At 41.0% G+C, this 26,773-nt stretch overlaps 1 protein-coding gene across 1 annotated transcript in view; it reads left to right on the top strand.

Moving 5' to 3' along the window:
- cyb5r4 (cytochrome b5 reductase 4) overlaps positions 1-26,773 on the top strand; it is a 39,166-nt gene that overhangs the window by 6,965 nt on the left and 5,428 nt on the right. The window contains exons 3-14 of the mRNA XM_080427055.1: positions 541-641; positions 3,374-3,458; positions 4,793-4,831; positions 5,363-5,498; positions 6,567-6,624; positions 7,191-7,284; positions 10,316-10,348; positions 10,451-10,573; positions 10,941-11,081; positions 15,447-15,596; positions 19,953-20,103; positions 25,102-25,188. Coding sequence (XP_080283181.1) covers positions 541-641; positions 3,374-3,458; positions 4,793-4,831; positions 5,363-5,498; positions 6,567-6,624; positions 7,191-7,284; positions 10,316-10,348; positions 10,451-10,573; positions 10,941-11,081; positions 15,447-15,596; positions 19,953-20,103; positions 25,102-25,188 — 1,198 coding nt within the window. The remainder of the gene's footprint in view (positions 1-540; positions 642-3,373; positions 3,459-4,792; positions 4,832-5,362; positions 5,499-6,566; positions 6,625-7,190; positions 7,285-10,315; positions 10,349-10,450; positions 10,574-10,940; positions 11,082-15,446; positions 15,597-19,952; positions 20,104-25,101; positions 25,189-26,773) is intronic.

Raw genomic sequence — 26,773 nt, 5'->3', positions numbered from 1 at the left:
CAGTTTGAGAACCAATGCATTATATAGGATAGATAGATATGGATAGCCATCCTATTAACTCCTTAAACCCTATGCTTAATTGACCGTGGTCCTTCAAGGGTCTATACTTGGTCACCTCCTTTTTTCCCTCTACACCAAACCAACCTCAACACAAACTTGTAGATCCGCTATTTTTGCTGAAAGTTCTCAGCAGAATTGGGACGCTATACTGGTAGGTTTCCTGTGGTTAACCATTTAAACCTTATACTTCGTTGGTCATCATTAGCAAACATAGCAGATCTACAAGCATTTTTGCCCAGTGTTTGACCATTTGTACACTCTCGTAGTTATCTTGAAATGATAAAGTTTTAGAACCACCGGTGTTATTGTACTGCAGACGTGAAGTCCACATAACCAGCTTTGACAGTGTGATAGAAACCGATTCCGGAAACTGTTCCAAATGTGATGGAACCGATTCCGGTTCCTTCAATGTTGGATCCGGTTCCTCCTGTGTTCCGGATCCCAACCCTATGATCCAACCATGTTCCATCTGTTTACCAGGCATGGTGTACAACGTCAGCCCCTACATGGACTACCATCCTGGAGGGGGAGAGGAGCTGATGAGGGCGGCTGGGATAGATGGCACGGACCTGTTTGATCAGGTAGGGTTGTCCAGCCATGATGATGCATGTATTTTCAGAGAAAAATATTAATAATTCAAATATTAAATTGCGGCATTGGAAATTATATTACTTTACTTTATTTGTTTATTTACAGGACAGTGAGCGTTAATGAACATTCAATACATGTACAAGAATTCAATCAATTGAACATGAACATCACAACAACACGACAAAAACAGAAAATACTACATACATAGGGAGGTAGAGCGGCCGCTTGGGAACCGGAAGGTTCCCAGTTCGATCCCGGGTGCTTGCTTGCAGTCTCTTGCTTAATCCATAAAGACCAGGAACGCATCTGTGTCATTTTAGATTTCTTTGACTTTTCAAAAATAGCAGATATACTGTACAAGCTCATAGTGCGGCACAGAGTGCCGCGCTATGAGCTTGTAGATCTGCTATTTTTTTTAAACCGTGAAAATTTGTAACTCAAATCTTTGCTTCTGGGAGGGCCCTGGAACACAATATTTTGAGATGGGGGTCCGTGGCCAAATGCATATCATTTTGGGGGTCCTTGATATGAAAAAGTTTGAGAACCACTGATATAGCAACATCTGTTTTTTTCGTCCTCAGGTCTTAAAGGGTTAAGTGTCCTAGAGCAAGACACTGAACCCCTAAGTGCTCCCCATGAGCAGATTGGTGCCTTGCATGGTTTCCTCCGCCGTCGGTGTATGAATGTGTGTGTGAATGGGTGAATGTAATACACATTGTGAAGCGCCTTGGATAAAGACGCTATATATGATTGTTGGAACTGTATCCTACCTCACATTTTAGCAGCATCTACTGTACAACAGTGAATTGAATACATGAATTCATATTTTTGGCTGGTTGACTTTTTAACTGACAGGTGAAAGTCAAAGATGGTTAAACTTTTATCTTGCACCTGTTCCCCCCAGGAGGGTGTATGAAGTTGCAGGCATGAATGTGAATGACCTCATGTCAAATGTACAAAGTCAAAGCAACGGGTGAAAGCCCAGTGAGTCAGCCCATGCTGCTGAGGGCCTGACGCCTGTCACCCACTCAGTGATTTCAGGTTGCTTCCATCTGGTCGCAGATAGAATCTGCCAAGATGCAGGACTAATAGATTTTAAAACAAATTTTGTCCCTGCTGCTATTTAACCTGACTCCGCCGGATGGAAGAAGCTTGCGAGTTGCGACACACATTTTGTTTCACAGCCTGACTTCCATCTGGGGCCCCGGTAGCAGAATCGCTGCAAGACGGCGATCAATTTTTTCAAGCTAACTTGGCAGGTGATTGGATGGGACCGTCTGTCTATCACCGTCTATCAACCAATCCTATTGACGTGTCTACATGACGTATAGTAGCTGCGCCAGCAGTAGTTCTTTTGTATACTATTCAACCATGATGAATTGTGAAAGAACTGCAACGCTATAAGTGAGAGTGTGTGTGTGTGTGTGTGTGTGTGTGTGTGTGTGTGTGTGTGTGTGTGTGTGTGTGTGTGTGTGTGTGTGTGTGTGTGTGTGTGTGTGTGTGTGTGTGTGTGTGTGTGTGTGTGTGTGTGTGTGTGTGTGTGTGTGTGTTGTTTTGATTGATTGAATTAGTCAAGCACATTGTCTAAAAGGATAACACCAAAAAAGTCCCTGCGGTCTTGTTTCTATTGGGGTCCTAGGTATTCAATTCATCAGCATATCAAAAATAGCACCTACCATTCAATATCATCACAAATATAAAAGGCAGGGTGGCCTATCTAAGGGAGAAGTGATAACTACCTCCCCCTTTTGCCTCCTGAAAGGTATTTTCAGGGCTGTTTTAAAGGAAGCCGGTGTTTGTGTGTTGATTGTTGATGTTGATTATATTTACTGTTGGGTGTGTGCAACAGATTGTTGTGAGTTTGACCCGATGAAGAGCCTTGGCTCATTAAACATTAAATTACATTGGAGCAGATGAGAGTGCAAGTTAATTATTTTTCTTCAAGATACTTTCCAACCCAGTACCTCAACCAAGTGATGTGTGTGGCGTATTCTATTAGTTTTTGTGCAACAGATTGTTCCTTGGTTGCTCTCATACATAGACTGGGCTGGCTGAAAACATACACTCTGAGGAGGGCTTGACGCCAAAATGTGTCCGTGTATGTCCGTGCCTTAATTGATTCAAATTACCACAAGGACTTCAGAGTGCTGGCTATTATTTTCTTATTGTGAGTCAAATTGCATATTTCCCATTTTTCCGTGTGTGCTGGTTTTTGTTTCTACTTTGGCTGCAAACCTTTGCCCAAAAACAGAAAGGCCATATCTGAGCAATGAATGAGTTTGTCCTTCAATAAATCCTTCAAACTCACACACAGGCAGGCAGGCACACACACAACACAACACACACACACACACACACACACACACACACACACACACACACACACACACACACACACACACACACACACACACACACACACACACACACACACACACACACACACAGACCATCGGCCGGTCGGCGCGGGCACTCACGCCTGGAGGCGCGTCCAGCTCGGCCTCAAGCTCTGCTAAGTCGGCTTCAATTTCCCTGGATTGCCAATTTCCCTGTGACATATATAATGCCAGCTGTAAAGGTCTTGTAGATCTGCTGTTTTCACTGTATATTATTTTTAAATAATCGAGGTAAAAGTTTGAAATAATGGTGTTATTGATTTGAAGCCCCAGTAATTGCATTCAGGTGGATGATGGTTGTCCATGTCGTCCATGTGTCTCCTCAGGTGCACCGCTGGGTGAACTATGAGTCCATGCTGAAGGAGTGTTTGGTTGGAAGGATGGCCGTTAAGACCAGCTCTGCAAAGAAAGGTAGGTACACACACACACACACACACACACACACACACACACACACACACACACACACACACACACACACACACACACACACACATACATCTTTCCTGGCTCTCGGATGGCGCAGTGCTAACCCCCACCGCGGAGTCTTGGGGTTCGAATCCACCGCGTTTGGCATCGGGCTTTGTCAAGCATCTACACGAACACAATTGGCCCGTGTTCGGGGGAGGGAAGCCGGGCGGGGAGGAGGGTGACATTTGTCACAGCACTTAACACATTGACCGCCGGGCCCGTAGTTCTACGGGCCGTTAAATCCAACGGTTAAGCGCCGATCCCGTAGCCTACGGGCTGTGGTGCTTTTTCCTTTTTTTCGAAAAAAAAAACTTTTTTCAATTTTCTAGTACGGCACATTTCATTGTAACACCACCGGAAACAGAATTATTTGGGATCCGGTTTTGACGATCACGCCGGCTCCCATTCTAAAGCGCACACTGAGACGCCATTTTCTTCGATTGTAGTTTTTCTCCTCGCTGTTTTCTCCTCACTGTTTAACATAAACCGTTCTAACTCAAACATGGATGCCCCGTTTGACACGTGGTTTGGACTGGTAGACACAGGGAGATGTCCGCGATGTTTACAAACAGTGCACAGATCAATCTTAAGGATTTTAACGAGGTCTATGGCGACGTGAAAAAAACAAAAAACAACAATAAAACGTTGGCACTGGTGAGTACATTATGAGATTAACCTCGGGCGGTCAATGTGTTAAAGGGATAGTTCACCCCCAAATCGATTACTCACCCCATGGACTTGAATTCATGGATTTGTTTTTGTTTTCCTCGCATTCCTAAGCCAATAAATTGATGACCGGCAGTGGGTTCGATAAGAGACACAAAGAGTCTCCTTTGTGTCTCCTACCGGAACCGCTGCCTATCTGTCCGCAGGTCATCAAATTATTGGTTTAGGAATCCGACAAAAAAAATGAATCCATGAATTTAAGTCTCCATTGGGTGACTAATCGATAGAAAAAATATGTTTTTTGGGTGAACTATCCCTTTAAGTCCTACGGGCTGGGGGCGGCACCTGTCAGCAGGGAGTGTTGTGCGGGAGGAGTAGGACGGAGGCTCTACACGGCCTCCTGGTGGGGGCTCCTCACTGGCAGGTGAGGACGATGTATCCAGTAGGATACAACAGCAGTGACGACACACAGAAATGTGTGTCGGGAGGAAGTAATTGGCATGACAACTATATTGGGGAGAAAAATGGGGTAAATAGCAAAAGAACTACTATTCAAGTGACTTGAATTTGCCAAGTAATCCTCAGACGCCTTTTGTTTGTTTTCACAGCTCCAGCACCGAAGAAGGAAGGCAGCACTAACTTGAATGGTATTCATTTTCAGCAGCCTTTCATTGAGAGTCGCACATATGAAGAGTTCTTTTCAACATTTTTTTAATGCATTTTGGAAATGATTTAGCCAACTGAAATTCATCAGTTAGTATTTCAGAAACACTTCAATCGATTTCTTCAATCGTTCTGTACTTTTAATAGTAACCTTCCTTTTATATTATGCTTTATTTACTTGCATGGCAGCAGTAATTGCCTGATAGGTTGCATCCACTATGAGAGTCAAGCTTTTGATGCAACGCATAATAGAAAAGAAAAAGAAAAAACATTAAATACACCATTAAAATGAAAGCTATTAAAAGCTCAAGGACATGAAGACATACTGTACAGTAAGAAACATCTAGCTGCTTTTAGCCTGCAAGGTCAAAAAAAAGCGAAGAAAGAAACGTTTTGTTAAAAGGGAAGGTTTTTAGTCCTTTTATAGAAACATGGACAGTCGGTGGTGCTCTCAGGCGATCAGGGAGAGTGTTCCAGCTGCACACATCTCTTGTCTCACTCTTCTTTCTGGACAGGTCTTGCTCCACCTCCACCTTTTCTTGCACCACCTGCGGGCCCTGCTACTCTCTCACCCTCCTCATCTCTCTCACCCTCCTCCATGCTACTGCCACCCTCGGCAGCCCCTGCACCAGCCAAAGACACTCGTCCGAGGTAAGACAGACACATACAGTTAGATTCAACAGGGACTTTATTGGGAGATGAATGCAAACATGAGAAAACACGTGTTTATGTTGCCAAAGCAGCTAAGAAATGTATGTACAATTAAAAGGGAATAAGGAGATGTGCAAACCGAGCTGTGGCACATTGCATTAGACAAAACTAGCAGTTCTACATGTAAGCAGGGGTAACTTGGTATAAAGCTTTTGGGGGGGAGAAATTGCAATATTTCAATATTTAGCTGTCACTTGGTATAATATATATATATATTCACATACACCAAGAGCAATTATGAGAATGCCTGTTTGATCATACACAATAGAATCCTCAGTGTTCATTCAACTCTGAGAGTGAACAGATACACTTTACAATAAATCTCTATAAGAGAATACCAGCACTCACAACGCTGATGAAGGCTCGATGCCGAAACGCCTACGTTGTTCTGTCTGCTCGGCAGTATATCATGCCAACTTAAATGTAGTAATAAAAGTGCCTTAACCCTTTGAGACCGGGAACGCATCTGTGTGTCATTCTTTGATTTCTTTGGCTATTCAAAAATAGCAGATATACAAGCTCATAGGTCTTTTGCAAATCTTTGAATTATGTATATGTTTTAAAGCGAACATTTTTAACTCTGCTTCTGGGGGTCCCTGGAATAGCATATTTCGAGATGGGGGTCGGCGGCCAAATACATATAATTTTGGGGGTCCTTGACATGGAAAAGTTGGAGCACCACTGATATAGCAACATAAGTAAAAAAAAAAAAGAAACACTTTGTAGAATATATATTCAAAGATTTGCACACATTTTCATGATTTTTCAAAAATAGCAGATCTACAAGCTCATAGCGCGGCACTCGGTGCCGCGCTTTGAGCTTGTATATCTGCTATTTTTGAATAGCCAAAGAAATCTAAAATGACACAGTATGCGTTCCCGAAATGAAGGGGTTAAAGGACAGTTCTGTGAGTGCTGGTATTCTCCTCTCCGCTCGCACCCTTGATGTAAAGTGTACAGATGAAACCTGGTCTCCTGCGTCTTAACTAATGTCCTGTTTCCTTCAAGGTATGACTGGTTCCAAACAGATGTGGCTGTTAATGTGGTCATCTACACCAAACGGAAGGTATAACCTCTCTACTGTCAAAACTGTAAGATCTAATGAGACGGAAAGATTTTTTTTGTTATAGATTCTGGTGTTAATTTAGTCTGACAGTTTACCTGCCTAGTGTCATATATCCCTTTGTTTAACCACGTAAACCCTATACTAGTTCACCAGAGCCCCCCACTATAGTACCCCCCCCCCCAGCATTTTGTCCCTCTACACCAAATATCTTTGCCGAAAGTAGCCGGTATATTGTTTTGTATTGGTTGATGACATGTATTATTGTGCCACTTTTTAATGCTATGTTGATGAATTTAATACATAGGACCACAATGGAAACAAGTCCCTAGGACTTTTTTGTGTTTATCCTTTTAGCCTTAATGTCTGACTGTACCTCGCGCTTGTTTACATTTCTGACTAATAAAGTATTCAATCAATCGATCGGTGTGCCTGCCACAGAAAAGGGAGGCTAGGTTTTTTGTGGTTAAAATCCAACAAATTACAGTACTCTACTAGTGACGGCCAGCACCCCATATAGATTTGGAACATTCCAGAAAATGTCACCCATCTCTGTCTTCTCCCGTTAGATCCCCAGCTCCGGCTGTACCATTGTTGACCTTGATGGGGGGGTGTTGCGAGTGGAGGTGCTGCTGGGGAAAATGTCCTACATGCTCCATTTCCGTGAGTAGACATTCTGATTTCATTCTTTTTTCTTATACGAATACAAAGACAGGTCTGCAATTTTCGAATCCGATGGGTTCCCAAGATTGGCAATTTTCTAACACAAACAACATAAGTGACCACAAGTAAAAAGAAAAAAACAATACTGACCGACTGAGATGAAATGTCATTTACAACTCGGCTACCCATATTAAGAAAACAAGTGCATCTGTGTCTGTCTGTGTCCGTGTCCTTTTTGTGTGGCTGTGTGTATTCCGAGCAGGCGCACTAAGGTTTCAGACCATAGAAGCATTTAAATCGCAGTAGCGTTTTAAATGCGTAAGTCTTGCAATCCCAGATTTGACCACCAGGCGGCAGCTTCACTGTTCTGCCACGGTTCTGAAGGCTTGGTTCAGAATATGGGAAGCCAGTAGGGAGAAAGTGAGAAAGTGACGACTAGTTGCAGGGTCTATTTATTAGCAGCTTTGTCAAGCTGTAAAAACAGAAATAAAAACAAAAAACTAATGTGATTCAAATAGGTCAAATCTCACACATTCAACCCAGGGTAATGAAGAGGGGGAGGGAAAGCATTGAAAGGGGTGGGTGAGAAGGACTCTACAGTACATAGACATCAAAATGACACATCCACCATTGGATAAAGTGGAGTGTATCTAAAGTTTGCATTGTCATACTTCCATGAGCCATAACATATTTTCGAGGGCTGTCCTTGACTAAAGAAATTATTTGTTGACTAGTACACATAGACCAGGGCCGCTGGAATGGAAAATGACCTGGGGGGACAGATAGGGGACGCACACGCACATTTCTGGTTTATTTTTTCGGGTGGTTTTATTAATGTTTTGGGGGTTTCTGCTACTGTATTTTGGTTAATTCGGTTAGATGTCAGAGGTGTTTTTCTTTTTCTTTTTTCTTCATCCCAAAAGTCAGCTGTAACCAAATGGACTCTGTTTAATTAACTATACAATAATATAGTCTCCCCCCATAGTCTCCCCCCACCTCGCGATTGTCGCGAGGTGGGGGGGACTGGGCTGATTTTTATTTAGTTTTCAATTATTATTATTATCTTATTTTTTTTCTATTTTTTGTTTGTTCACTGGACTGAATTGTGGGGGGACACAGTGTCTTTTAATTAAACAGGCGCCGGCGCCACTGACATAGACTAATACAAAAAAAATAATGAAAATGCTAATACCTCCCACACACATGTTGAGCCTTTAGAATCTAAAGGTCATCTAAAGTTTAGATGATTTATTAAAGTGCACCGCAATAGTCCAAGATGAACATATTCCCTCTTTAGATGATGTATTAATGCACACAGCAGTCAAAGATGAACACACATTTTATGCTAAAGCCTTCATCACATCAGCATCTTTTGCTACACCTAATTGTAGCGATAAATAGAAAGAAAAAATATAGGTTTTGGATTGGTTTCACCAAAGCTCTGAGTAATGAGGAGCGCCCACAAAGTGTGTTTTGTGTGACGGCTGATGAGGTACTGAGAGTAATTACAGTATAACTCAACTAATTTATTAGACGGAACGAAAAGGTTACAGGGCGATAAAGCCACATAATTATAATTTCTTTGAAACAAGGTTGATCTTTCATTGTGAATAACTGCACAATAACTGCCTGAGTGTATGAGTGAGGCATCATCACCAAATTAATAGTTTGATGTGAAATGCTCACCTGCACTTTTTAAGATCGCATATTTTTCACACTCCCGGTGTGTAAGGACCTGAAGGGTCAATGACACATCTGTGACCCAGCGAAGTTGGGCAGGTGCTGAGTGAAGGACAAACTTAAAGCAATAAAGCGCTCGCACACTGTTGGGCATAATTTGAAAAGCGCGAGGCGTTGTGAGCTTATTTTTGGATAAAGTTCTCCTCAGAATAGGGATGCTAGGGTTCAAGTGGTTAATGTAAAAATAAATATTTCCTAACATACCAAGATTTGGCGTCCCGGACCCCCTGTTTTAGACCCTTTGGTGACTTTGGGTTGTTTTAGTTTGTTTTGTGAAAGCACAATAAAGTTTCAGTTAGCTATTGTTTTTGTGTAAAGCCTTTTTTTTTTTTTTTTTTCAATTCTAGGTTTCGTTATTTTGTTAGTTGTTGTTAACTATAATAACACTGGCTCACAATTATTTTTTTTCAACCTCTCCTCATAAGGAATATTATAGTGGTGAACATCTAGCTATCATCTGAACACTCTGAGCCACAACAGTTGCTGTTCGATCACAGGGTGAAAGAGCCTTTCAGTGTCTCCTCCACTATGAATCATTGATTTGACCAAGATTCAAAGCCCTTGGCTGGCTCATACAGAAGGTTGTTCCATGTCTAAGGAAGAGTAAGAGCAGGGATTTAACTGTGTATCAGTTTAGTACAGTGGTTCTCAAGGACCCCCATAACCATTTTTCTTCAAACTTTCTCTCGAATAAGTTGACCCTCTATTAGGCAACTAGGGGTTTCCAAAGTAGAAGTTCATTGAGAAACCCTGAATTCTGTAGATAGAACTCAATCACAAATCTGTGATAGTTCTTATTGACTAATGTCTGTCTGGGATTGTCTGTCTGGGACATATGCGTCAATCAGTCAGTGGGATGTACATTGTCTCACATCAAATCGAAATAATAACAGATAAAGAAGAATTGCACCTCAATAGTGCATGGAATGTCTGGGGGGAAAGGAATTGAATTGAATGAAGTAGTTGGTGTGAGTGGAAGAAGAAAACTTGAATAATTATCCATCCTGTAGGCAAATAACTGTCTGTTAGGATAACAGACAGTTGTTTACCTACAGGATGGATTATTTATTTTATGCTCTTTTGCTGTACTTGGTCAGGACAGGTAAACTCTGTGACTGTGAGTTTTTGAAACAGCCAAACAGGTACAGACAGAATGGTTTGAACTGACCTCCATTTGATACAATTTATATCTGTGGGACCTCAGTCTACACTGTAAAAAACCTCGATGTGAATCTGGGTATGTTTATTCATACAGTAGCTACTAATGTCTCTATGATGCAACTTTTTACAGGTCTAGCTGAAGAGGTAGAGGACAGCGTGACAGGTAAGGATAACATTTACAGCCAGCTTGAGATTCTAATTGATATCCCGAATGTCTTTACACGGTGTCATCATCAATCATCTCTGTTTGCCTTCACTTGAACAGTCCACACAGCGGCTGCCGTGGGGAAGATCCAGGTCAGCGTACGGAAACTGGCCAAAGGGAAATGGACGGATCTGGGTCAGACGCTGGAATTACACAATACCATTATTCGTCAAAAAGATCGAGGTAAGAGCGAAGATTACGCTTTGTGCTCTTTTAAAGCGGCACTATGTAACTTTTTTTAATTAATAAAATTTACATTTGTCCAGTGTGTATGGTAGAGTATGCTAATACCATATAACTTTTACCATCGGGTGGTTGTATTTTGTCTCCCTGCTCTTCTATTGAGACATTTGTCAAAGGTCCTGTCTCACCTAGAAACAGGATCTGACACAAATTCTTACCTGATGGTCAAGATTCAATTTTATCCCCTGGCAATCTATTAGCTCAATCGTAAAAATCCGGATTCAAATCGTGGGTAGAAGTGGAAAGTTACATAAAGGTAAAAAGAAAAATCACTATATATTGTGATTATCTTTGCTCTTTCCTCCAGCACTCCATTATCGAGACTGCAAGTTGGTCTCAAAGACGGAGGTCAACCACAACACACAGCTTTTCCAGCTCCAGCTGCCACATGGGACGGCCATGCATGTGCCTGTCGGGAAGCATGTCTACCTCAAAGCGCTCATCCACGGTAAGGACTCCAGCACGACCAGTTTGAAGTCCAATCGGCCGGGTGGTTCTCTAGATAATGCTGGTGGCACCCTCACACACACACACACACACACACACACACACACACACACACACACGCAGAGATTTTGTGAATTTATAGGACTGTTGTTGAATAATAATTTAGTAATAATACTCTCTAAGTCGTCTGAGGACAACCTAGACTAGAGGGATACAGATTCTAAAAAGGTTTTCTAATAACTGCTTTTGGCCCTAATTAAAAGCTTATGAAAAGAGAGATGCTTTTAGTCTGCTTTTAACCCATTAAGACCTGAGGCCGATTCTACAAATGTCTTCTAAATCCCAACAGTATTCTGAAAAACCTATGTTTTTATATCGGTGGTGCACAAACTTTTTCATGTCAAGGACCCCCACAATTATATGTATTTGGCCGCGGACCCCCACCTCAAAATATTTTGTTCCAGGGACCCCCAGAAGCAAAGATTTTAGTTAAAAATGTTCGCTTTAAAACAATATATATTCAAAGATTTGCACACATTTTCAGGTTTTTCAAAAATAGCAGATCTACAAGCTCATACAAGCTCTCGTGCCGCGCTATGAGCTTGTAGATCTGCTATTTTTGAATAGCCAAAGTGTAAAATAATGCTTTTTTTAGCTCAAATCAAAAAGTGACACAGATGCGTTACAGGTCTTAATGGTTAAAAGAAGACACTGTTGTAGCGGACCTCAGTTCAGATGGTAGAATATTACAGAGAGTAAGACAGTTGACTGAAGGCACCGTAATCTGTTGAATAATTATTATTCTAGGTATAGTTTGGAGACCTTTTTTTCTGAAGGGGTTATTTTCTTTGTACTGACGTACACTACATAGAATGTAGATAGGACTTTCAAAATGTACAGAAATATAAATGGATGATACAGGAAGGAGGAGGAAGGAGCTAAGCCTTTAACCCATTAAAATCGGGAAAGCATCCGTGTCATTTTAGATTTTAGCGCTGGCTATTCAAAACTAGCAGATCTACAAGCTCACAGCGCGTCACTTTGTGCCGCGCTGCGAGCTTGTACATCTGCAATTTTTTTTACATTTTAGAAAAATCTTCAAAGTGTGAGAACTACTGATTTAGAAGGCATTTGTAGAATTGGCCTCAAGTCTTAATGGGTTAACTCATTGAGTGCCAATGACGTCGCAGACGTCACGTTTTTCATAAGCCCAGAGTGCCAATGACGTCTGAGACGTCATGGAAAAAAAAAAAAATCTTTTTTTTTTTTTTTTTTTTGAAAAAAAAGGTTCAGAACCCAAGATATGATGATTTGAAGATTTGCTGCTCCATTCACTTCTTGTTTAACTTTTTAACTGAAAAGGCTGTATCTCGGCTCCAAAGCACTTTTTTTTTACAATGTATTTTTGGCCTTGGCACAGGGGTGATATAGCCAGAAATATTTTTGGCACTGAATGAGTTAATGGAAATAACAAGTTCTCACAATTATACACGATTATAGCTCAGTTGGGGGAGTATCTAGTGAGTCATGTAGCATAAGACATTGTATGACATTGTCTAGACTCTAGAAGACTTCAATGATGTGTGTCTAATATGCTATTAGCCTACTGAGACAAGTTTTGCTTCGTTTAAATACTAATGACTAGGGGTGTGCCGACTCATTTCACAAAACGATACGATATTGGGCTCACAACATCGATACGATATGTGGCACTTTTTTAATATGAAAATATATGGGGGGGATACTTTTGTTTTTGCATTATTATTATTGCAAAAATACGATACATATCGTCACGAAAACGTATCATATCGCGGGACGATATATCGGCACACCCGTACTAATGACCCGTAGAATAATGAGATACGAAATAAGCGGCCCTTCTTCCATAGTTTCAGCAGATGTAGACCCCTCAAGGACACATCAGTCGGCTGAACAGAGATGATGTGTGTGTGTGGGTGGTGGTGGTGACAGACTGGCAGTTGAATAAAAAAGTGATACAAAAAAGTGTAGGAGTCATCTCTGTTCTCAAGATGAAGTTTTATGCTGCAATATTTTTCATGACTCCATATCTAGTTATAATTAATTGATTCGCTAGGAGACAAAGCAGAAAGGCCAAATTTCATTTGATGGTATTGAAAATCCTATACCTTCATACTCTGATACCACCTACTAGGGCATTCACAGAATAGTCGAATATTCGAATATCAAACCGACTATTCGACTATCAAACCACTATTCGACTATTCAAAAAAAAAAAAAAAAGCCTTTTTTTTTTTTGTCTGGCTTTTCTAGAGCAGACACGCAGCTGTGAGCTCTGGTGTGACGTCCACTCGCATTCCTTGAGTCGAGTCATCAATGCCATTGAAAAAAAAAAAAAAAAACTTTTTTTAAATTTTTTATAATCAAACCGAATAATCGACTATTCGAATACTTTTGGGTCGAATAATTCGAATACCATAAATCACTATTCGTTAATGCCCTACCACCTACGCCTAATTATAACTCCAATCTACTCTACACTGTCAAATGATAATATTATAGGAAAAAAAGTCTTAAGTTCTCTAATAGCCCCAGAACTCCACTGCTAGCTGGGCGAAAAATAATAATGATGAAAACATAATTACATTAGAAATAAGTCTGATCCATAGTCTCATTTAACCCATACAGTTCCATGGTATTTAGAGTATAGATCCTATAGGTTTCTTAACTAGGTTACTTCCCTGTGATGTTGGCTGTGAGCTTCCAATAAACTTGGGAGAGACAGCAGAGCCAAGATTTAGGTCATGCTCATTTCTAGCAATAGCGTTGTCCATATTCCAGTTTATGATTGCAGCTTCACTGTGATTCTTGGTTTAATACTTGCGTTTTGATCTGTGTCTTGAGTCCACATGAACATTAAGTGCTTAACATTGGGTTGTACGGCCATGTTCTGGCAGTATCTAATTTTCTATTTTCCTGACACCATCTGCTCCTCCAGTGCTTGTCGCTCGTTGCCAGTACATACAATTTACAATTTAGACATGTAGCAGCTGCTCTTATCCAGGGTAACTTACAAAGTGCAAGAACGGAGTAAGTAGGCATGAACCCTAGTCAACAAATAACAGGGTAAATGGTCACCTGAATAGAGTGCAAAGAAAACAATGAAGTGCTACAAAGTACCTAGGGCATACATGGGCAACTGGCGGCCTGGGGGCCACATGCGGCCCCCACCTTCACTTAATGTGGCCCGCAGGTTAATATCGGAATACTGATATATTATTGATTTCAGCTGAACATGCAAACATGACCCGCTTTAATTACTTCAGTCTATATTAGTAGCTTAATAACTAGTATTAAAATTCTATTGTCTTTGTCCAATGTATTTGTATTTAAAGGGATACTTCACTTTCACATAAAATAAACATTTAAAAAATATATTAAAAATAAATGAAAAAAGTAATGGAAAATTCATGGCCCCCTCACGCATTAGAGTGTCCTACTAATGTGTGAGGGGGCCTTTATTTTGCCATAACTTCTTTCATTTTTTTAAAATATATATTTTTAATGTTTATTTTATGTGAAAGTGAAGTATCCCTTTAAGTTTAAAAAGTTAACATAAGTATAACTAAATGCATTTGAAATTAAATGAAAATGCAGTTTCCAATTCAAAAATAGCAGATCTACAAGCTCAAAACGCGTTGCAGTTCGACACGTTTTGAGCGACATGTTTTGAGCTTGTAGATCGGCTATTTTTGCTACTTTTTTGTGACGGAATGTACAGCATTCATTTACGAAAAAATGTCCAATATGGAGATAAGAGGTTTCTGCCCAACAGTATATATGCAATGTGGCCCTCTGGAGTGAGAGTGTTGAAATATAGTGGCCCTCTCCATCATCAAAGGTCCTAGGATGTCAGGTGAACATGTAAATAACATGCTATATTTGTACTTTTTACCGTGTCACACACATTGTCTTGTCATGTCACAGCTAGGGATGGGACCATAATCGTTTATCGTGATAAAAAAAACACTCACAATAATCATATAGATTTCAATTTATCGTGAAAGTGTCCTCCGTCATACACTGGGATCAATTCACCTTTGCCGAGCTGCTTCTTCTTTTCACTCTCTAAATCTCTTTGCCAAAAATAGCCGATCTACAAGCTTGTAGATCTGTTATTTTTGACAAATGGTCCACCCCAGACTATGGATGCTGGAGTTCAAGAACTTTAACAAAAGAGTCATTTTAAGAGTTTTAAGCATATTTTGATTATCGTGATAATATCGTAAATCACAATTATTTTGGTCACAATAATTGTGGCATGAATTTTTCACATCATCCCATCCCATGTCACAGCAGCTCTGTCCTCTCTGTCCTCCGTGTCCAGACAGCGTAGTGGTGAAGCCGTATACTCCTGTGGAGGAGACGCTCGTACCGGTCGCTCCGCCAGATGCCACGCAGGACTCCCACCTCTTTCTCATGGTCAAAGTTTACCCTGACGGTGTCCTCACCCCTCATCTCAACAGCCTGCACATTGGTAAGAGTCACAGTTTATTGTCTCCGCCAGCCCGAAAGGCATGTCGAGAGAGTATGTTTTGCACCCTGTCCATCCGTGTGTGTGTGTCCGTCCGTTTGTGTGTGTGTGTGTGTGTGTGTGTGTGTGTGTGTGTGTGTGTGTCCGTCCGTCCGTGTGTGTGTCATTCTGTCTGTGTACAGCTAATCTCCGGCATTGTTGGCTTGATCGCAGCGAAACTGTGGACACACACTCCCTGGATGCCAATTCAGAACCTCTGCCCCAATTTTTTCACATGGGCCTTTTATAGCGCCACCAGTACTCCTACAGATTGACAGTACTATTTTGTCCACAGATCCAGCAAATCGGTACACAGTGTCTATATAGTCATTAAACCAAACGGGTCTTTCAGATTTATCATATTCCATCCTGATTGACTACAATTGGCTTCCAAAGTTTGCAGGAGTGCTCTGTTTTGAATAAAATGCCTCCAATCATGAACACAGCATGCAATTTCCGTGAAATTTTGCACGCACATTCCCACTAGGCCAAGGAAAAATGCCACTTGAAAATGTTCAAATCAGCCTCAGATACGTTTTTTTTATTGTTTTATAAAAGATCGTGCCGTTCTCTGTCACTCCAGTAATCAGGTTCACTTTCCACTCACCCGGATCCGGAAATAACGTCATCCGAATATTTTCGCTCCAGCCCACCTCTGTGGCCAGTTGGGGAGGTGGGAAATATGTGCATTTTTGCCTTTATATACTGCTTTCAGCTGCCTCCGCCCGTGAAAGTTACCTCGCGGGTGAAAACGTTTTCCTCTGGGGGTCGGGCCATGCATCCTGTTTGTCTACACACACGATCAGACGATGGGTTATAATGGTTATACATTTTCTGTGAACGGTTGAAAAGGTTATAAAACACGAAAATCGCTGGCAGTGGGTGAGTTTATTAATGAATATACTCTGGCAGTGAGTTAAGCCTTCAGATTTTATCGAAATTTCACATAAATTGGTACACATGATCTCTATAGTCATGTGATCAAGACGGATCTGTTTGATTTTTCATATTCCATCCTGATTGGCTAAGATTGACATCTAAAGTTTGCAGGAGTGGCCCGTTTTTTTCATTGTTTGCTGCTGCTGCTGTATTTTGTTTGCTCGTCGTCACTGTAAATCAGGGTAACCTCAGTGCCTTTCGAGCATAAATAAAAGGTTTGAAATTAAATGGAAAAAAAGACAGTTGTTAAATTAACAAGATATTGCAGTGCATATTTCCAGATTATATGCATATTATTTAGTGACCTTTGTTTTCTTTCAGTGGCTAGTGGGCGACAATTCAGTGCTGGTGCCGATAATTGGTCTCATATGTCTGACTGTGCTCAACTGTTTCGGTCAAGCGGCTGTGCAGTTCATTCATAATTAATTTCCATAATTTTGTCATCCCTGTGGCAGCTGTGGGCAGCAGCGACTGCCAAGGGAATGGAGAGACAACACCGTTTGTCCATATTTATGAGAACTAGAAAAAGGCCCCATCCTACCTAAAAGCCCCCCCCCCATAGCTTATCACGACAGTGGTTCTCAAACTTTTCATTGTATTTGCTATATGCGGTATGACACATACCGATGTGTGTGTGTGTGTGTGTGTGTGTGTGTGTGTGTGTGTGTGTGTGCGTGTGCGTGTTTGAGAGTCTAAAATTGTGCATTTTTAAATGGTGCATTTATATAGCGCTTCACAATGTGCATTACATTCACCCATTCACACACATTCCCACACCGAATGAATGGAAACAACAGAAAAACGGTGGAGCTTGCACAACATTCCTATTCAAACCCATTGTAAACACCCGTCCTTGGTTCCGGTGACTGATATTGGCCTTCTAATACATGAGGGGCCGTGTTTTTTCAATACATTTTTTCATTGAAATCAATGAAAACATGTAACACGGCCCCCTCACGCATTAGAAGGACAATATCAGTCACCGGAACCAAGGACGTGTGTTTTCAATAAATCTAACATGGTTCAAATGGAGTTCGAAGTTACAATAGGTTTGTATTGGAAGGGTCTGATAAAGTGAATATCAAATATCTAAATACTGAATCAAGCAACTTAATAACTGTCTGGGGTGCACACAAAGCCAGAGTTGATGTAAAAATTACCCCAAACATGTTAAAGTGAAATATCCCTTTAAAGGTGTAGTTCACCCAAATACATTTTCTATCAGTTACACACCTCATGAAGCCTTGAATTCATGCAGATTTTTTGGTTTCCGAAGCACGACTGGCGGAGTCGACTCAAAGAGTCTCCATAGAGTCTCCGCTCAGTGTGTCCATAGTTTCAGCAGATATAGACCCCTCAAGGACACATCAGTGGGCTGAACAGAGATGATGTGTGTGTGTGGGTGGTGGTGACAGACAGGCAGTTGAATAAAATGGTGGTAAAAAATAAAAATAAGTAATAAATAAAATAAGCAATCTTTGGGGTGAACTACTCCTTTTTAAGTGGTTAAGTTGATGTTCTACAGACATTCATGTGGCTCATAATAACCTCAGTGTGTTTTCATGTTGTTACCATAGAGTTATAATATAATTATCTAGAGAACCCCCACCTATTCATTTCAATGAAGTTGCTCACCCAGCGCGTAAAGCACCCGCAAGTACCCTCTTCTTCCTGCAAGTACCCTCTTCTTCCTGGAAGTACCCTCTTCTTCCTGGAAGTAGCCTCTTCTTCCACTTTTGAGCACCAAGGTGCTCAAAAGCAGAAGACTTTAGCACAGAAAGCAGGCACACTAGAGGGTTTCAAACGGTAGACGCACACGCAGTAGCTGGGTTGTTGTTACCAGAGGCCATACGAAATCTAAAAATGTGAGCTAACGGTTGCTACGTGGGCTGATTAGATACAATTCTTTATTCCCCACTCTCTCATCCTCTCTCTGTCCCTTCATTTATTGGGTTAATTTGCACCTGCCTCTCTCTCTCTCTGTGTGTATAATGAGAATCCCCCGTCCTATGTCTCAGCCAGTGCACTTGCACTTGGCATTTCTGTTTGTCTCCCAACCTGCCTACATCGGCCCTAATCTCCTCTCAGACGGTATTCTGCCGTTTTTAATAATCACTCATGGCCTCCCACTCCCTTCTTCCTCGTTCATCAGCCCAATGACACACGCTGCTCTCAGTTTACGTAAATCAATTACAAGGCGCAGACCCCAAGCATGAAGGATGGTGTAATTAGTTCAGTAATAAACAGACCTTTTATATCGGCTCACCCATATATATATATATATATATAATATCATCATCATCATGGCAGCCTCGAAAACATGGTTTTCTCATCCATTCATGATTCTTTTGCTCTCCTTTTGAGCTAGCTGAACTCTCCGTCTGTGTGCCTGCTGCTGACTGTGGAGGCCATGATGTTAGTAGATGAGTCTGGGGGCAGTCTGGTCACGGACGTGTTGGAAGTGGACGGGGTAAACATAAGACGTTGGTGTCTTTGTTGTGTCGAGCTCTGTGACCAGGGTTGCCAGATCTGCTTATTATAATTTCCCCGCAAGATTTTATTTGAAAATAGCTGATCTACAAGCTCACAACGCGTCGCATCGCGACGCGTTGTGAGACAGTGCTGTTATCTGTTATCAGACAGTGCTGTTATTTATGTCCTCGCTAGGATCGTTGGTGTTGTTTGATCATAGACCCGAGTTAGTGAAATCTGGAAACCTGGATGGATATGTCCAAAGGGCTGGAGAGGATGCGCAGGATACGATGGGAGCCAGGATTTTTGTCTTTTCAACATTGACCTCCAGGCCTGCACTCTCATATGCTACCACAAAAGCATCAGTAGACTCCTGTAGGTCAGCAGGGGAGGAGGCTGGGGCCTGAAAATGATCCACAGTACACAGTACACAGGAGGCTGAGTGCAGAGAGAGGGACGGGCGTGTCCGTCCGGTATCAAAGGCAGCGTGCCTGAGACATTGCGGTTCACGTAGGACTGGGCAATTAACTAAATAATATATCGCTACCAACATGTAAGAACCATTAACCGACTTAATCTCAATAGAAATATACATATCGTTGCCGTCGGGCAGAAACCTCTTATTTCCATGTTTTTAGTTTTGAGCTTGTAGATCTACTACTTTTGACTCTTTTGAATTTGAATACTGAAAAGTAACAGCTGTAACATAATGAGGTTTCCACCCGACACACACAGACACGCTTCGTCATTATTCGATTGATCGGAAAAGTAATCAATAGAATAACAAGAAGATAATGGATATAATGGATAGTTGCAGCGCTAATCTGGAGTGATGTTGTGTGGTGATGTTGTGTGGTGATGTTGCCCATTTGACGGCCGTCCCATAACTGCTCTTTCACGGTTGCCTAGGTGACCACGTGTCTGTCAGCAGTCCAGAGGGTCCGTTCAGTCTCCGCCCCCTCCGTGAGGTCACACACCTCTACCTGTTGGCCGCCGGCACGGGGTTGACGCCCATGGCTCGACTGATCCGACTCACCTTACAGGACCTGGGCACAATAAGGTGGGTGATGACTTCCTGCATTTTGTTCAGTGGTGGAAGAATTACTCAAAACTTATACTTAGCCCATTTAGACCAGGAAAGCATCTGTGTAATTTATTCATTTATTTGGCTGTTCAAAAATAGGCACAGAGTGCCACGCTATGTAAGCTTGTAGATCTGCTATTTTTGAAAAATCGTGAAAATTTGTGCAAATCTTTCAATATATATATATATATATATATATATATATATATATATATATATATATATATATATATATTTTTTTTTTTTTTTATTTATTTTTTTAACCTTTATTTAACCAGTAAAAACACGTTGAGTCTCTTTTTCAAGTGGGAACTGGCCAAGATACAGCGTTAAAATTACACAGTCTAAGCTTAACATACAAAAACAAAAACAAACAACAAAATAGTCATCCAAGATACATCACAAATACATAAGATAACTCCAAATGATACACTTTACACAATAGAAAAAAGCCAGTAATCAAACAGGAAATAGTAATACACACAGTGTACAACCAAAACACATAACCAAAAACCTTCCGCTAGGCTAATAAACCTCCGGACAGGTGCAGTTGTTTGTGAATAAAACTAAGGTGATTCTTTTGAAGCTTCTCAAGGGAATTAGAGCAGCCAATTTAAGTTTAGTCTGGAGATCATTCCACAACCAAGGGCCTAAGAAAGAAAGACATTTTTTACCTCCCTGAGATGAAAATGAAGGTACTTCACAGCGTAACCAAGCATTTGATCTGAGATTTAAGCCATTTCTAACCAATTTGAATTTGGAGGTAATGTAGTAGGGGAGCTCACCAAGAATAGCTTTATAAATGAAATTATACCAATGTTGCAACCTGCGCGTAGTCAAAGAGGACCAATCAACTGCAGCATACAACGTGCAATGGTGAGTTCTAAAAGGAGAATTCGTTATGAATCTCAGTGCAGCATGATACAGGGGATCCAGCTTGGTCAATGTGGAGGCACAAGCAAACCTGTAAATATTGTCCCCATAATCCAGCTGGGACAAAAACAGACCAGTGACCAATTTTTTGCGAGCAGTGCAGGCAAAACAAGCCTTCAGTCTGTAGAAAAAACTTAGAGTAAATTTCAGCTTCTTACTCAAGGCATCAATATGGAATTTAAATTTTAGATGTTTGTGTATATATTAGAGATGCGCGGATCGCAGTTTTAGCCGCGGTTGCCGCAGTTAACCGCAGTTTGGGTGGATTCGGGTCAATCAAATATAATTATTAATTAATATCGGATAAACCGCGGGTGAAATATTGCGGTAAATAAATTAATGACATCTAATATATCTATCCATAAAATAGCTAAATCTCTGCGTGCTTGTGTCTGTACTCTCTGATATGAAAAATAAGGCCATCAAACGTTTAGCACTTTCAATAACAAATGACACTGATCATCCCCTGTATCGTTACTTCGACCTCATGCCATCATGATCTGGGCGAAGATACAGAACCTTGAAGTGGGAAAAGGTTCGTTTTAGCAGGAGTTTTGTCCCCTCAGCCATCACAGCATTAAACAAACTGCCCCGTCTATAGGATGGTTTGCTGTGTATAGTGGGGACCTCATGTATTGTCTTGGTGATATGTTGTTTTGTGCTATATGTCTCATCTGTTTAAGAAAGTAGGTAGCTGATATATTGCACTTTTACCTTAGTTGCTTGTTTTAGAAGAGAATGCACTTAAGACTTCTGGTGATTAGTAGTTTCCTTCCCTACCTATGTTGAATGCACTTATTGTAAGTCGCTTTGGATAAAAGCGTCTGCTAAATGACTGTAATGTAATGTAATGTAATGTGAGTGTGTAGAGCAGCCCCTGTGTGATGCGATCACAAAATGCATTGATTTAGCCTATGTAATGTCGGTGCGTCTTTTTTCTTTTTTTTAAACCGGTGCTGCGCATGCTGCGCTGGCAGCAGAGCAGTGCGCTCTGTATGTTGGATGCCGCATGTATGTTGGATGCCTGTATGTTGGATGCCGCATGTATGTTGGATGCCTGTATGTTGGATGCCGCACAGAGTCTGTATGTTCAGCGCAGCAGAGCAGTGTATGTTTAGCGCAGCACCGGTTTAAAAAAAAGAAAAAAAGACGCACCGACATTACATAGGCTAAATCAATGCATTTTGTGATCGCATTGCACAGAGGCATCGCACAACTAATACTAAAACTAACGGGGAATACCAGAAAATAATAATATTTTGACATACGGGAAAAACGGTTGGTGCGGATATTTAAATTGGATAATATAATTATTGCGGTTGGATAACGGGCGGATAATTAATTTGTACATGCGGATTCGGGTGACCTCAGAGGCCATCCGCGCATCTCTAGTATATATATATATGTTTTTAAAGCAAGCATTATTTTGTAACTCAAATCTTTGCTTCTGGGGATTCTACAAATGTCTTCTAAATCCTAACAGTTTTCTGAAAAAAAAACGTGTTTGTACTTTTGGTGCTTTAAGTACATTTTGATGTTTCTACATCAGTGGTGCTCAAAACCTTTTTCATCTGAAAATATATTGTTCCAGGGACCCCCCAGAAACAAAGCCTTGAGTTAAAGATGTTCCCTTGAAAAACATATACGGTATATTCAAAGATTTGCATTTTTGGGCGGTGAAACCGCCCCTATAAGTGAGATTTGGAAAAATGTACATTTTCCTGCGCTGTGATCTGGGCCCAGGAAATTAGTAGAATTATCCTGCGCTGTGATTGGCCAATCACAGCCTATTCAGGACTGTGATTGGCCAGTGTCACATGACACATGTGCATAGCCCTATATAAGCAACCATAACTTGAAAAAAACCAAAATTTGGTTTTTTTCAAGTTATGGTTTTGTCCATCATAAAGAGTGTTTCAATAAATGTATTTATCCTTTGTACATGATTGATCGACTCCATTCAGTATTGTGATTAGCTAGCAAGACACCGCCCACTTCACACAGGGTGTGATTTTTTAAATATTTTTCAAAAATAGCAGATATACAAGCTCATAGCGCAGCACCGAGTGCCACGCTATGAGCTTGTAGATCTGCTATTTTTGAATAACAGAAGTATAAAATATACTGGATTGAATGGATTAAGTAAAAGTAAATACCGCCATGTAAAAAATACAATTCAAAGTTTGGTATTAAAAATCATTTGAGTAAAAGTGCAAAAGTGTATCAAAATATACTTAGCAGATCTACAACAAACTCAAAACGCGTCGCGCCATGTTGTGAGCTTGAAGATCGGCTATTTTCCATTAGCCAATGTTTAGATAGGGCTGAAGTAGTCTGGGAGGCTTCGGCTCAAAGCCTGGACAGCAGGGGCGCGGCCACTGATTTCTGATTCAAATCAACAGCCAATGAAGAAAAGGGGGCGGGATCCACATGCAGTGGGTCTTACATGTAAATAGGAGCGACGGGAAGCAATTTCCCCTTGAGAAATTGCGGCCGCCATTGTTGTGTACTGCTGTTTGCCTCTCGTCGGACTTTTTAGACGAGTAGACCGGTAAGAGGCGTGTCCGCTCAGATTCTGAGCGCAACGCACATCCGGCCCACAGATAGCAGGGCTTTGGCCCAGAAGTTCCTTCGCCGCTCCCGTTTGTATGCGAGGCGAAAAACTTCTGGGAACTCAGATTAGGGCTGAAGTGGTTCCACAAAGTAACTAGTAACTAAAGTTTTTAAATAATTGCAGTGGAGTAAAAGTACAATATTTGCCTCTTGAGATGTAGTGAGGTAGAAGTAGAAGTATAGAAAAATTTAAAGTAAAAGTACCTACACATTTTACTTAAGTACAGAACTCGAGACATGTACTTGGTTACTTTCCACCATTGGTGGGTGATGACTTTATGCATTTTGTTTCTGTCAGGCTGAAACCAATCATATCTCCATATTTCACCTTTTCAAAACCTGGGTTTTTCAGTGAGACTTAACGTGGTAAAAATGTAATTTGAAGTTACAATGGGTTTATATAGGAAGGGAGCGTGTCTGATAAAATGAATATCAAATATCTAAATATTGAATCAAGCAACTTAAAAACTTGGGTGCACACAATAAAACCGAGTAGATGTTAAAATGACTTAAAAATGTGTTTTTGAGACTGCTTCCGGGGTCATGAGTGAGTAGGACTCGCAAATTTCAATATAAAATGTCATGATCGACAATACAAGGACATTTTTATTTTAGTTTCTACAACAAGTTCAACGTCTGGTGTTATATAAAAGCCCAGTATCTCGAGAAAGTGGAGATGACGGCACGAAAGAAACAACAAAAAGAACGCAACGCACAAGCCGGTAGCAATCCATGTATATGAACAGAAATGTATAATCCTATCCTGTGCTTCACAATAAAAAAGATTTGCAACGAAAATGTGTTTTTGAAGTGAAAAGCCTCTTTAACTCTTTAACTGCCAGAGTAAAAGTGTAATAGAGTCACCCCAGTGCCAGCGAAAACGAGTGTTTTTACCTACTTTTGAAAAATCATGGAATATTTTCCGCGATCGCTGATCACACGGAGTTCGCCTCCTTACATGCACGGGGGTCTCGGGAGCATCGGAAAAACATTTCCGCTCGCGATAATCCATTGCCAAGCTGTGGCTAGTTGAATGTGCCTTGTTTTGGACGTAAAGCAAGAGGAACGGAGATATAGCAATTTTTTCACAGGAAATAAACATTTTCTTTTTTTTTACTTCCGGGTCAATTCCGGATCTGATGTCATCTGGCAGTGAAAGCATCATTCATAAGGTAGCCAACAGCGCCGTCTGGAAAACCACTGAAAACACCCAACTCGTCTAATTCGTCCGTAGCACTGTGTGGACCAAGTACCATCGGACGAATTAGCTCGTCCATGGCTCGTCCATCATGTGTGATTGTTACAGTGCTGTGTCATTACCGGCCCAGGGGTTTGCCGGTTTGCCAGCCTCGACAATAAAGGGAACTGGTACATGCTGTTATCTATTACTGCTCTGAAGGGCATGTTGTGTTTGTGTTTGTCTTTCAGAGTAATCAAGCTGCTGTTTTTCAACCGACATGAGAGAGACATTCTGTGGCGCTCTCAACTGGATGACCTGGCTGCTAAAGATGAGAGGTAATGTGTTGTGTGCTTCCTTTTTTGTATGCGTGCATGTGTGCCATCGAAGGCAAGGCAAGGCTTATTTGTATAGCACATTTCAACAACAAGGCAATTCAATGTGCTTTACACAGAACATCGAGCAAAGGAAACAATTATAAAATGGCATTAGGATGCATACCAATGTCTTTATAGATACAGTTACAGAGCAGAAGAGAAAAGAAAAGAGAAAAAAGAAAAAATAACTCAAAAAACAACTCATTCAAAGGCAGCAGAATGGTGAAGTACAGCATTCATTTATGAAAAAAGTTAAAACACAGAGCTGTCTGACAAGAGGTGTCTGACAATATATGCAATGTGGCCCTCTGGAGTGAGTGTGGAAATATAGTGGCCCTCTCCATCATCAAAGTTGCCCACCCCTGCCCTAAACCATTTAAAGCTTTATAGATCAACAGTAGTAGTTTTAAATCAATTCTTTGACACACAGGGAGCCAGTGTAAGGATTTAAGAACTGGAGTGATAGGCTCCACTTTCTTGGTATTAGTAAGGAGTCGAGCAGCAGCGTTCTGACTCAACTGTACACGCACACATACAGTAGTCTGTCTGTCTGTCTGTCTGTCTGTCTGTCTGTCTGTCTGTCTGTCTGTGTGTGTATGTGATGTTGTTTGAACATTGCCATTCCAGCCTGGCCTTGCCTTTCCCACTGCGTTTGACGCAGTGGCGGAAAGTAACCAAGTACATGTACTCAAGTACGCCTTTGAGGTATTTTTTATTTTACTGGAGTATTTCACATTTTCAATACTTTTACTTCTACTCCACTACATCTCAGAGGCAAATATCGTACTTTTACTCCACTACACGCGATGCGACGCGTTGTGAGCTTGTAGATCTGCTATTTTCATTAATTAAAAAAATATAAATTGTGAAATGGGACGTTCTGCATAATGAAATGTACTTTTGGTACTTTAAGTACATTTTGATGCCAATACTTTTGTACTTTTACTCAAGTACATTTTGAATACTGGACTTTTACCTGTAACAGAGTATTTCTACATGATGGTATTGATACTTTTACTTAAGTAAAAAATGTGAGTTCTTCTTCCATCACTGCGTGCGTGCACACACACACACACACACACACACACACACACACACACACACAGACACAGACACAGACACAGACACAGACACACACACACACACACACACACACACACACACACACACGCACACGTTGTTTGTGTGTGTATGTGTGATGTGATGTTGTTTGAACATTGAGATTCCAGCCTGGTCTTTCCTGTCTCTTCAGAGACTGTTTGACGTCATCTGGTCAGTCTGACCCTCCTTGCAGACTCACAACAGAACACATGCTTATAGATCTTCTGTTTTTTTTTATCGTGACAATTTGTGCAAATCTTTGAATATGTATTTTTTTAAAGCGAACATAAAATGTCTCAACAAATGTCTTCATTTTTCTGAAAAACTATTGTTGCTATATCAGTGGTGCTCAAACCTTTTCTCTTCAAAGACCCCCCAAAATTATGTTTTTGGCCACCGATCCCCATCAAAATATGTTGTTCCAGGGACCCCCCCAGAAGCAAAG

Source organism: Gymnoscopelus braueri (assembly GCF_963280865.1).
Source record: "Gymnoscopelus braueri genome assembly, chromosome: 4".
NCBI lineage: Eukaryota > Metazoa > Chordata > Actinopteri > Myctophiformes > Myctophidae > Gymnoscopelus > Gymnoscopelus braueri.
This window is presented reverse-complemented; position numbering and strand designations above follow the sequence as displayed.